Source organism: Elephantulus edwardii, unplaced genomic scaffold (assembly GCF_000299155.1).
Source record: "Elephantulus edwardii isolate Elephantulus edwardi_28Jun2011 unplaced genomic scaffold, EleEdw1.0 scaffold00016, whole genome shotgun sequence".
In the NCBI taxonomy this organism is placed as follows: domain Eukaryota; kingdom Metazoa; phylum Chordata; class Mammalia; order Macroscelidea; family Macroscelididae; genus Elephantulus; species Elephantulus edwardii.
The window spans coordinates 30,090,995-30,103,005 of NW_006399766.1; the positions used below are offsets into that span (position 1 = coordinate 30,090,995).

Here is a 12,011-nt window from a genome sequence, read left to right on the forward strand (position 1 = left end):
TGGTGCTTCAAATTAGCAATGTTCGTTTCAGTCAGAAATCAATGACGATCTACACCTTGAAACCATCCTGACCAAGTCGTTCAGTTCTCATTATATGTCGCCATGGGAAGCTTTCAATGCCATACCACGCTGTGTGCACAGGGAATGAGTTGGAGTTACTTGGTTGCCTTCCAAAAGCAGTGGCACTCTATAGAGATTCAATTCATTCTCGCAGGAGATAGGAGAATTAACTGTCCTTTGTTATATGTGTTAAAAGGGGGAAAAAAAGGTATCAGGCAATTTAGCTTGCAACAGGTAACTGTGCACCTCAATCTACTATTCAGATGTGTGTCTGGAATGTGGTAGCTAACGACTGGATGTAAGAGCCCCTAACACATCAAGCCGGTGTGGAGAACACCAAAAGAGCCCTTGCCGCTGGCCCTTTGAAGGGTTGTCATGCGAGTTGAAGCACGTTTCCTTTTCTTCTCAGGCTCTATTTTTTTCCCCCCTTCGGGATTTTAATTATATCTTTCCCTCAGAGGAGAAGGAAGGTAGTTTGCAAAGCCAAGAGCCCAAAGTGTTTCAGCTCTCTTCGTGGGAGAATTAAATGTGATCTATGGGCCTGTCATCTGGGGCTGTCAGGTGCAGGAAATGAACAGAGCTGGGAAACTGACATCTTGCTCTGTGCGTGGGTTCAGATGCCTGAAACTCTGGCTCTTGCTCGCGGGTGGCAATTGCATCCTCTACGATGGGAGATAAAGGAATCAAGTGGCCTTCTGTGCAGCAGACCCTCTGCCCCCAGCACCATGAAACATTGCTGGTCCTTGTTACCTTCCCCCACCTCATCCACGCAGTGTCTTAAGCGATGAGTTAATGGGCTGGGCTGACCCTCAGTGCATAGGTGGGCTTTGAACCAAGCTCATACTTCCCATTCCAGGCACTGGAGATGATATTACCATGTCTGCTTGGTTCCACAGATCTCTCTAGAACATGGATGACAAGCAGTTTGGGGACAAAACTCAACTTCTTGTGAATGCAGAGCAGGGAAGGTGCTACAAAGGGTATACCTGCAACTGGCATCTGAGACTGGCATCTGGGTTGTAGGCTGGCTTCTGATGTAGGACTTGGCATCTTTCCTGGCCAGGCAGAGGCCCAGATGGGGGCCTGTGCTTTGGAGACACCCCCAGAGACATTTTCTTTGTTGTGTTTGTTTTCCCCGTGATAACATTTGTGGAGCGCCCTGTGAGTGGCCCATTGACCTCCTGGCATGGGAGGCGGCTCTGGTGTGGTTTGTCTCAGAACCCTGTGCATTCCAGCATCCATGGAATGGTGCCACTCTTTTAGAAGGAGAAATGATGTGTTGTCTGTCCAGAAGATAAGGTTGTCAGAGTCACTTTGAGTTTGAGAATTCAGGGAATCCTGTGAGAAAGGAGAGTGATTAAGTGTAGTGGCCTCTTCCGTTGGTTGAATATCAATTTCTAGTTAAGCAGCACTGCTATTTCAAGTGCTCAGCTCCTACGTTAAAGTCAGGGATGGCACTCCTGAGCACAGACTGGGCTGCAGATGATAGGCATTATGGTTTAGGAGGTTTTCAAAACCCAAGACTGTGCTTTCCTATCAGTGTAGCTCTTGTAATTCCTTTAGCTGTTATGTTCGTTTGCATGTCAATTATCTAATTAGGCCTTTACTTGGTACTGTTAACTTGAGGAAGGAAACCAACATTTATATATCACCTGCTAGGCATTTTACATATATTTATGTCATTTAAATTTGCCCAGTATATATTCACTCTGGTTGGGCAAGATTAGAATCAAAAGCAGGGAGAAAGAAACCAAGAAGGCAAATCAGATACACTACCCTGACAAGTATATATTGTAGGTTCATTTGCATAGTCCTGCAGCATGAGGAAATCAAGGGGTTCTGTCTCGGGACGTTGCATTCTGTAAAATTCAAGGCCAAGGATTTACCATAAAAAAAAAAAATGTCTGAAAGCTTATCTTATGAAATGCTGTCAACACGTTTCTGAGTTCAAGTCAGTTGAGGCTTGTTAACAACGTTGTTAATTGTTGATCTTTCCATTTACAAAGAATTTTCCCAAAAGACCAAAGTTGACTCAAATCATGGGAAGACCAAAACAACCACAATAAAAACCAAAAGGAAACTCAGAAACGTTCACAATGAAGGGAAATGAAAATCCCAAGGCCGCAGTAGAAAGGGTGCTATCACAGTGGAGGGAGAATGAATGCTTGAAGACAAGATGAGTATGAATGATTGGCCAGCTGCTCTGTGAACTCCATGCACCGTAAGAAACACTAAAAGGAAAGTGGGCAATTATGAAGTGCAGCGGTTTTGTGTGTAACTGCAAACTCCTCTTCCATGCCTTCTGTGAGGTGGGTTAAGGCTGGCTAACTTGTGGATTCAGGTCATGATTTTATTGTGTCTACAGCTTGTCCCCTAACAAGCAACTGTGGGCTGGAAGCCTCTTGCTTAAGTCAATCAGGACCTGGTGGGTGGGCCTTTGTATTTAAAAGTCTTTTGGGGCCAAGGGCAGGCCTGGTGTTAACTGTGTTAGGAAGAGCATTCTCCTAAGTGATACAGCACTGGTCTGCCAATTTGTTGCACTGAGGTAACTTGGGATTGCTCTAATGCTGAGTTGGTGTGTCAGATGCCATAATGGTTACCCATGGTGGACAGGGTTTGGTGGAGCTCCCAGATTAAGACAAGCTAGGAAGCAGGATTGGCATTCCCTTCCTAAACAAACGTGCCATTGGAAACTCTATGAATACTGGAGAAAAGATGATAGTTATAGAACAGGGCTCAGACCTTTCATTTATAGGGTCGCTGTGAGTCATGTGCAAATCGATGGCACTTAACCACAACAAGGACTTTGACATCAGTGCTTCCTGAGCCTCAGGAGTTGGCCAAAACATAAAAGCCTTTTTCGGTACCTTTTGCTCAGTGGACTGACACTTTACGGGGGAAGCTGTAGAGTTGTTTGCAACAACCAAGGGAAGGCAGGGGAGAGCACGAGTGAGCTTGCATACAGTTTCCAAGAAACACATTTATTTTTTTGTTTTATCACGATGTTAAATACTTAAGAAACATATTTTTGCTTTCTCTGTAGTATCAACATGAGCTTCCACTTTCTATTCTTAGTGATAACAACAAAAGCGAAGCCCAACCAAACCCAAATCTAGTGGCTGTCGAGTTGATGATCCTGACTCCTGACAACCCAACTGTGTCAAAGTGCAACTGCTCCACAGGATTTGTGGGGTTTGTTTTTTAAAAATTAATTTTATTTTTATTTTCTACTAGTTTACTTACAAAGTTCATATACATTGTTTTTCAATGGGATTTTTTTCCATAACTACTTTTTCAGAAGTAGCAAACTAGACTTTTTCCAAGGTACTTCGGGGTGGGTTTGAGGTTTGTGCTATCCGGGGATTCCCTTGCTGATTACAAGAAACAACTCTTCCCCAAAACATCACTGCCACACCAGTAAGTTGCTTTAGACTCCAGGGGACTCTGTACTGATGGCGCGGGAGCTTTAAAGGAAATATGTGACTAATCTTTTTCCCCCTTTTGTCTTTTTCTTTTCTTGTCAGTCACTATGAGCAGGACCGTAGTGCGCTTAAGAAAAGGGAATGGGAGCGGAGGAATCAAGAAGTCCAGCAGGAAGAAGATCTCTTTTCTTCAGGCTTTGATCTTTTTGGGGAGCCCTACAAGGTAGTTGAATATGTATGTCATTTATCTTTCCGGATAATGGCTGTTCGTTACAGTTTTCCATTCGCATCAGCATTTAATCTACTTTGGAATCATCCCAGTCATTCCAGAGAGAATGTGTTTGACGAGTGAAACACAAGCATGCACTCTGATCTCGGAGCACATCCCCAGCATGTTGCTGACGAAGCCCCCAGGAACTGGAGGCTAGCTCTTGGGAAGGCAGGGACGTGAGACTTCCCTCTCCAAGGAGCTCTCTCCTGCCCTCCCCTTTCTCCACCACTGAGGCCACTCCTTTGATTATCAGCCTGCAGCCCCGAAGGCTTCATCAGAATGTTGGTGGAGGTGTCTCTTGCTCCTCTCCGTCAGTGCCATTTCTTGTAAGGTCACTCTTTTCCTTTGGCGTTTCAGTCGTTAACAGCTGTTTGCGCTTTGAAAATCACTGCTCTAGGAGCAAGGAAGAAGCCAATCATTTTTTTCCTGGTGGTTAAGAATCAGTGTGGTGGTTGTCTTTACCAGAGAGGAAGCGTAGCAAGGCTGAGAGTTAAGTTGGAGTCTGCCTAGTGTGCAGTTCCAAGAAGCCTTGGTGGGGCGGCATTTCAGCCCTCAGCTGCTAACCTAAAAGGTTGGCGGTTCGAACCTACCAGCTGCTGTGAGGGAGAAAGATGTAAAAGACTGCTTCAGTAAAGCTTTACAGCTGTGGAGACTCTGAGGCCATTTTACTGTGCCCTACTGGATTTCCCAGAGTTCAAATCGACTTGACAGCAGTGTGTTTGGCTTCGGTTGCCTGTGGATCCAACAGAGGTCTGACATGCTCTTCCACTCTTGTACTACAATGGCTGCCTCTGAAGTGTTCTATTTCAAGTAGGGGTTGGGGATATCCAGGAAGAGATAATGAGAGATGAATCTTATTGAATTGCTGGCAGCTGGTTGGGTTTTTTATTGAAATAGAGTAGCACTGTAATTTCCTGTAATGAAACAAAAACAATTTAAGGAATAAAACAACAATAGAAATAATTTCTATTCAAGACTTGCGATTTGAGAAGAATACCATGAGGGACGGTGACTGCTGGAAAAGGAAAGGCTGCAGTATCATTATCTCTCACGTAGACAGGGAGCTGTTTGAATTGGTGGCGAGCTGCGTCAGAGTCTTCAGCTCTTGGTCAAAGCACATGCGTACTTTCCAAATTTGGTCTCAAATGACTCTTTGCCTTTGAGTCAAATGGTTCATAGTGGACACTCCACCAGGTTTCTGAGGCTGTAAATTGTATGGAAGGAGACTGTCCGTCAGCGAAAAATGGCCGCACTTAGGAAGGTTACCTAGCCTACTAATTTTCAGTCTATCACTAGAGGTATAATACTTTTTTGCCCCCCGTCCTGGAGAGTGTTAAACCACGCTGCTCCTTGGAGACAAGGATTCTGAAGCTTCATCTGACTTAGTTTGGACATGTTGCAAGGAGGGACAGGTCCTTGGAGAGGGATGTCATGCTTGGGAGGGTGGAGGGACAGCACAGGAGAGGAAGACCTTCGATTAGGTGGATTGATTCAGTGACTGGGGTAATCGGGATGGGTGTGTCAGAGACACTTAGAGATTGGCACAGGACAGAGCAGGGTTTAGGGATGTTGTACACAGGGACGCTATGAGTCACAAGCGACTTGATGGCACATAACAACAATAACAAGAAGCTATTTCATTTACATGTTGCTTTATAGGGAACCCTGGTGGCACAGTCCATAGGAAGCTGCACTGTTAACCCAATGGCCATGCCTGTCTGGCAGTTCAAATCACCAGCAGCTCCATACGAGAAAGATGATCAATTTCTTTTCATTTGATTTACAGCCCTGGAAACCCAGTGGAGGGTTAACTATGAATTGGTTCTGACTCAGTGGCAATGAATGAGATAAGTGTGAAGGTATGCCTTAAGAAATATACAAGAGTATTGAAGGCCCACTCTGTGCTAGTCACTGCTTGGACACTGGGTGCATGAAAAGGAATTTGTGGGCCAATGACAGAGCAGCTGGTGCATGAGTGAGGGGATAGCTCATGAGATAGAAAGACCAATGAAGACTTTGTCAAGGGATTTTGACATGACTTTGAGTAAGAGGAGTCATTACAAGTTTTTTACACAGAGCATGGCTTGAACATATGTGATGCTGGATGGTGTGTGGCATGGGTCGGAAGGAGGAGAAACTAGAGGTGGATAAAGACGCTGTTCTAGTGGCTACAGGGATCTCATAGTAGAAAAGTTGTAGGCAGAGTGGATAAACTGAGGAGCTGCTAACTGGAAAGTCAGTGGTTTGAATCTACCAGCTGTTCTAAGGAAGAAAGATTTACAGCCTTGGAAGCCTAGGAGAGAGTCACTATGCGGCAGAAGTGACTGAATGGCAGTGGGTTTGGTATTACGGTTTTTAGATAACCAGAGATGATGCAACAGAGTGTCTGATTGGATCTGAGGAATGCAGGATAGGAATGAGTCCCAACTTTTTGCCTTCATAGGCTGGTGGTAGCATTAAGAAATTGTTGATGGGGAGAGCTGAGTCAATGTGCAGCAAGAACAATTAAGCTTTTCTCCATGGGGTTTGAGATGCAGTGGAATGTCAAAGAAGAGTGGTTAAGTAGGCGCTGGATGGTTACACCCAGAACTCATAGGAGTGAACACAAGCGATACCTCATAGGTTACCATGAAACTGGGAGAATAAATAAGATCACTGAGTCAGATTACAGAGGAAGAAGAGGCACATAGCAGTTCTCTTGGAGAGTAGCTACAGTTAGGTGATAAGGAGGAGGTTAGGAAAAGCAACTATAAAAGGTGTGATCAGAGAAGTGGCACGAGAACTAGGATAGAATAACTTATTAGAACCTAACCAAGTGTTTTATGGAGGCTAGATGTGATGTGTTAGTTATGTGTGCAGGAGAGGGAAGGAAATGTGGCTGTTATAAATGTCCAGTAGAGGATATTGGTGACCTTAGAGAGATTTGTTGTCTTTAATGATCATGGTGGTGATTGTGGGAAGCCAAGCTGCCACCGAGATTAATTAGAAAGTGATTAAGTCAAGTATCCTTTGATCCTTGGAAAGTAAGCAAAGATAGGTAATTCATGCAGACTTAATCTTGCAAAGAGTTTTTGGAAGGAGTGAGGGGCAGAAGATATGTTAGAAAGGAAGTGAAAACTTTTCTTCCTAAGTAAGAGAAACTTGAACATATTTAAAGATTAATGAAAAGACAGTAAAGTCAATGGAAAAGGAAAGGAGAGGGAGAAAATGTGTGTGTGTGTGTGTGTGTGTGTGTGTGTGTGTGTGTGTGTGAAAGAGAGAGAGACAGACAGACAGACAGACAGACAAAGACAGAGACAGAGTCAGTAAGAAGAAGCAGCCCCAGGAGGTGACAAAATAAAAATCCAGAACATGGAAGAGTGATTAGCTCTGTGGAAGAAGATAGGAATGGAATAGTAAAATGAGGACAAAGAAGGAATGGAAGACTGATTTAGAGGTAGGATGAGAAGTTAGGATGTCCATTCCCTCCCCCCTTTCCAGAAAATGAAAGGATGGTCCAGGAATTACAAGAACCTTGGCCCTTTTGGAAGCAAAGAAGGAACACCTGCATTAGTTTTCTGTCATACGTTTGAGTAGGTTATAACAATGGGCTTTACTTTAAGAGATGATTCTTAAAGTTCAATATCCACTCCACTTTCAGCAAATTTGTAGGTGAAGAACCTTACTCTATTCCCTTTTTATAATTTTAAGTCGTGGTAAATAGTCTTTTGCCTTTAAGGTAAATGTCATCTCTTGTTAAGAAGACTTCTCATATAGACGAACATTTTTCTTTAGCTGTTAATGTATTTCTGAGTTGGCAGTTGAAAAGAAAACCAATTATCAACATGGTCAGAAGTTTCGAAAAGCCATCTGCTTTGATATTTCAAGGGTGCATCACAGATGGGAGCACTCAGCGCAGGGCAGGTCCAGACCTGTTGTGTTATTAGGAGCCTCTTTGTGATTTGTAATGTAGAAGAGTCTTCGCTTTGGTGTCAAAGGTCATGAAGGGTAGGAAGAGTTGCTACCAATTGGTGATCTACTCATTCTTTCCCCCCTTGCTTTGATGATCAATTAGTCCTCTTGTATCTGAGCTCAGGATTCTGTGGGAGATCACTGGACCCTAAGCCTCTATCCTCCACTCCCCATGTTAGGACCCTAGAGTCTGGGCGTCTCCAGAGGCTTCACAGCCCAGACCTGGTATCGGCCCTTTGGCGTGCCACCTGACCTTCTGATGGCCATCCCACAATCTTTCCTTCTCCCTCAGGTTAGCAAGGGCTTGCCTGTCCATTAAAATTCAAAACTCTCAGTGGTGAGTCAAGGGCTGTAGAAAATGTCTTGCTACTCTAAAGCCTAACACATGACCCAGTGCAGGGGCTAAGTGTCAGTGGTTTGTAAATTGGCCATGGACCCTTGTGTTTCGGATTCGAACCCCACTGCACTTTCATGGTAGAGAGATGGTGCTGGCTCACGTTCCTGCCTGACTTTTCTTTTCTCTTCTTTTATCTCCTCTACCACTCCTGAACTGGAAGGAATTTTGACCCCATACCTGGCTGCTGTTGGGAAACTTGAAGTGAGTTATAAGCTACTGTAGCTTATAACTTTCAAATCTGAGTTTATATATGTTGCTTAGAAGGATGTCTTAGAAAATGCTTGAAAACTCCGAATCTTTTTTCACCTGTCTAGATTTGGTAAGATGAGCAACGGGCATATAGTAATTGCCATTTGATTATTCCAGCAACTTCATAGACTGTGTATTCTCCCCATGTTTGCCATGAAGAATTTGAGGCTCAGTGAGGTGACGTGGCTTGTTTGCAGCTTCATATCCTTGTAATTGCTGACTATAAGCATTGAATTCAGTTCTGGGTGATTGTCTGTTTGGAACAAGAAGCTGCTTATTCTATAAAAGGAAGCGTGAGGACTTCCGAAGCTTTACCTGGTCTCTGAATTTGAGGAAGAACATTCATTTCTCTGAGTCATAATGTCTTCCTCTCTAAAGTGAATAAAAATAGTCCATAGAGTTTCACTGCGAACCTAGAGGTGGTGCCTCTCTGCTGATTTAAATCCACTAGCTGCTTCATAGGAAAAAAGAAAAATCTCCTTGTATGTGATCTGTTGTTGTTGTAGTTATGTGCCGTTGAGTCGCCTGCGACTCATAGTGACTCTATGAATAACAGCTTTGAAGTCTGCCCTGTCCTGATCCAGTCTCACTGACTCTAACACACCTTCCCCCATTGCCCTAGTTACTCTATCATTCTCATCTGGAGTCTTCCTCTCCTGTGGTGTCCCTCCACCCTTCCGAGCATGATGTCCTTCTGCAAGGATCAGTCCCTCCTGGCCACGTGCCCAAAGTAAGTGAGACAGAGCTTCAAAATCCTAGCCTCCAAGGAGATATTTGGTTCCACCCTCTCCAAGACAGACCTATTTGTTTTCTTGGTGGTCCATGGTATGTATGTTCAAGACTCTTCTCCAGCACAACTCAAAGGCATCAAATCTTCTGTCATCCTTAGTCACTGCCCAGTTGTCTGATGCATAGAAGTAATTGCAAAGACCATGGCCTGGATCTGGCGCACCTTACTCTCTAGACTGACATTGTTGCTTCTCAGTTCTCTCAAGAGGCCCCTGACGGCAGATTTCTCCAGTCCAATTTGTCTTTTGATTTCCTGACTGCTGGTGCCAGCCTCTGAAAGCCCACTGGAGGGACAGCTGTGAGTCCGTTTTGACTCAATGGCAGTGTGTTACTTTTGTTTTAAATAAAAATCATAATAAGCATGTGCTAGGTCTTCATACGCATCAGAGAGCTGGACGATGACTAAGGATGACAGAAGAAGAAACAATGCCTTTGAGTTGTGGTGCTGGAGAAGAGTCTTGAACATACCATGGACCACCAAGAGAACAGATAGGTCTGTCTTGGAGAGCGTGAAACCAAGTCTCTCCTTGGAGGCTAGGATTTTGAAGCTCTGTCTCACATACTTTGGGCACATGGCCAGGAGGGACAGTCCTTGGAGAAGGGCATCTTGCTTGGAATTGTGGAGGGACAGTGCAGGAAAGGAAGACCCCAGATGAGATGGGTAATGGAGGTAGGTGTGTCAGAGTCAGTGGCACTGGTACAAGATAGGACCGGGTTCAGGGCTGTTGTGCAGAGGGGCGCTGTGGGTCACAGGTGACTTGACGGCACATAACAAACAACAGGTCTTTGTAGCCCATCATGATTAAGGACACTGAGGCACAGAGGAGGTTAAGTGACTTCCCCAAGGTCATTTGGGTTGGGGCTGATAGAGGACAGATTTGAGTCTGTGACTGCCCAGCTGATTCACAGCATTCACATTAAACAACCTGAGAAAGCTTGCTGTGAAGTCTGGACAGTGCTATACAAATTCAAGGTATTATTATAATTAGATGAAAGAAAGAAATGGCCATTTACCGCTGAGAGATTAACTGCAAAAAGATTCGAAGTGGAGAAAAAAAGCACAACAAATGGCCAACTCACCTAGTTTCACTGTGATAAAATGAAAGGGGGAAAAAGAGAACCTTGAAACCTAAGTGATTTTTCTACTTTATGGAAAAAATAATACACTATGGTTGCTTAGCCGGGTAGGAAATTAGTCTTAGCATGGAATTATACCATTGATTTTTAGACAGCATTAGACACAAACGGCAAGGGGGAAGCTTGCATTTCCTGAAGTAATAAGAAGCAAAAAGCTTCAACGAAGGAGTGCCACAAGCCTGACATGTAATTTATGCTGGAAAATATTGAGAAAACGCATTTCCTTGAGGATGGAGGAATTGTGATTACTTAGAAGATAACAGCTACAGAGGTTACATTGAAAGTATCAACCAATTATCTGGAACGGGAAGCAAAGAATTGATCAAATTGAAGGAAGCCTATAACTGATTGAAATGGTGAAATGGCTTTGTTTGCCATGTTTATAATGTTCAATCAAGATTGCAAGGAATACCTTGTTCTTTCATAGGATTACTGAGACGATTCCATGTGAATTGGAAGGTGCTACAGTGTGTAATGACGGGACATTGTGTTGTTGTTGTTAAGTGCCGTCGAGTCGCAGGCGACTCATAGCGACCCTATAAAGGAGAGTCCTCGACACTTGGGTGTCTCTCATCCACCCTCCAGGTTCATAGGGTTTCTGGAGGCAAGCTGTTATGGAAGTGGATGCCACTTCTCCTTCCAAGCTTGTTTTAATCGGGGAGCTCCACCCCACTCTCTGTCTGCATTGGGTAGCCAATCATTAACGCATTTGACACATCCGTGTCACAGTGTTCAGCCTCACAGCGACCACAAGTGACTGCTGTACGGCAACTTGTACACCAGGGCTATACGACCTAGAGGAATGTCTGAACAAAAACAATGAAAGGCCTGAGGACCACGGATTAAAAGTCACCCACCTTTGGCTTGGTAGCATCACTTTCTGTCCACTGGGCCAGGTGATCTCTCTCTATGCTGATGTTCTGTTGTTAAGTGCCCTTGAGTCAGGCGACTCATAGCGACCCTCAACCCCTCAACGCTTGGGTGTCTTTCATCCTCTCTCAAGGTTCACAGAGTTTCTGGGGGCAAGCTATTATTGTTGTTATTATTATTGACACAGTGGCTCTGTGAGGAAGTTAGGCTAAGAGAGGTGACACCCTTTATCCCTCCAGGTCATCACAACTTCACCCACATTACTAAGGCACCCCAAAACTAACACATCCCTAGTTTCACATGCAGACATGTCTTCACTAAGTTACACTTGCAATAAAAATCATGCTTTTAAAAGTCATATCGAAAAAGCAATGAGAAGAACATCTTTACATAATCTGTAAAATTGGTGATGAAAAAAAATTGTTCCTTTTCTTCCCTCAAAGTTCCTTGTCAAAGAACGAATGACAGGAATTTCTTTTCAGATTTTAGTACCAGGCAAGCATTTGCCTCATGTAATGCACTGGGCTGTGCTTCCTTCCATGAAACAAAGAGGATCTGATAACTTGGGAGAGTTCCCTTTTTGCCTCAGTTACCAGAAAGCTCAAAGTCCAATTTTGCATGCTCAAACTGAGTAACCAAATTAGTTTAACTTTTCTTTTTATATTTCTACTCTTTTATTTTAAACACACACGCACAGAGAGTAAATTATGGATTAGAAGGTTGATTTCTAGAATTACTCAGAACACTCTTCAATTGTCCACTTAATTCTGTGTATGTAGATAAAACTGTAGAATTGGCTGGATTTTTAGATTCTCCTAATTTCAAGCATATTTTAAAGCCTAGAGGTATGTAAAAAAAAAAAATA

General features: G+C 43.7%; 1 protein-coding gene across 1 annotated transcript in view; it reads left to right on the forward strand.

Annotated features, from left to right (window-relative positions):
• Positions 1-12,011, forward strand: part of LOC102850382 (AF4/FMR2 family member 2-like) — a 439,784-nt gene that overhangs the window by 13,228 nt on the left and 414,545 nt on the right. The window contains exon 2 of the mRNA XM_006881912.1: positions 3,585-3,705. Coding sequence (XP_006881974.1) covers positions 3,585-3,705 — 121 coding nt within the window. The remainder of the gene's footprint in view (positions 1-3,584; positions 3,706-12,011) is intronic.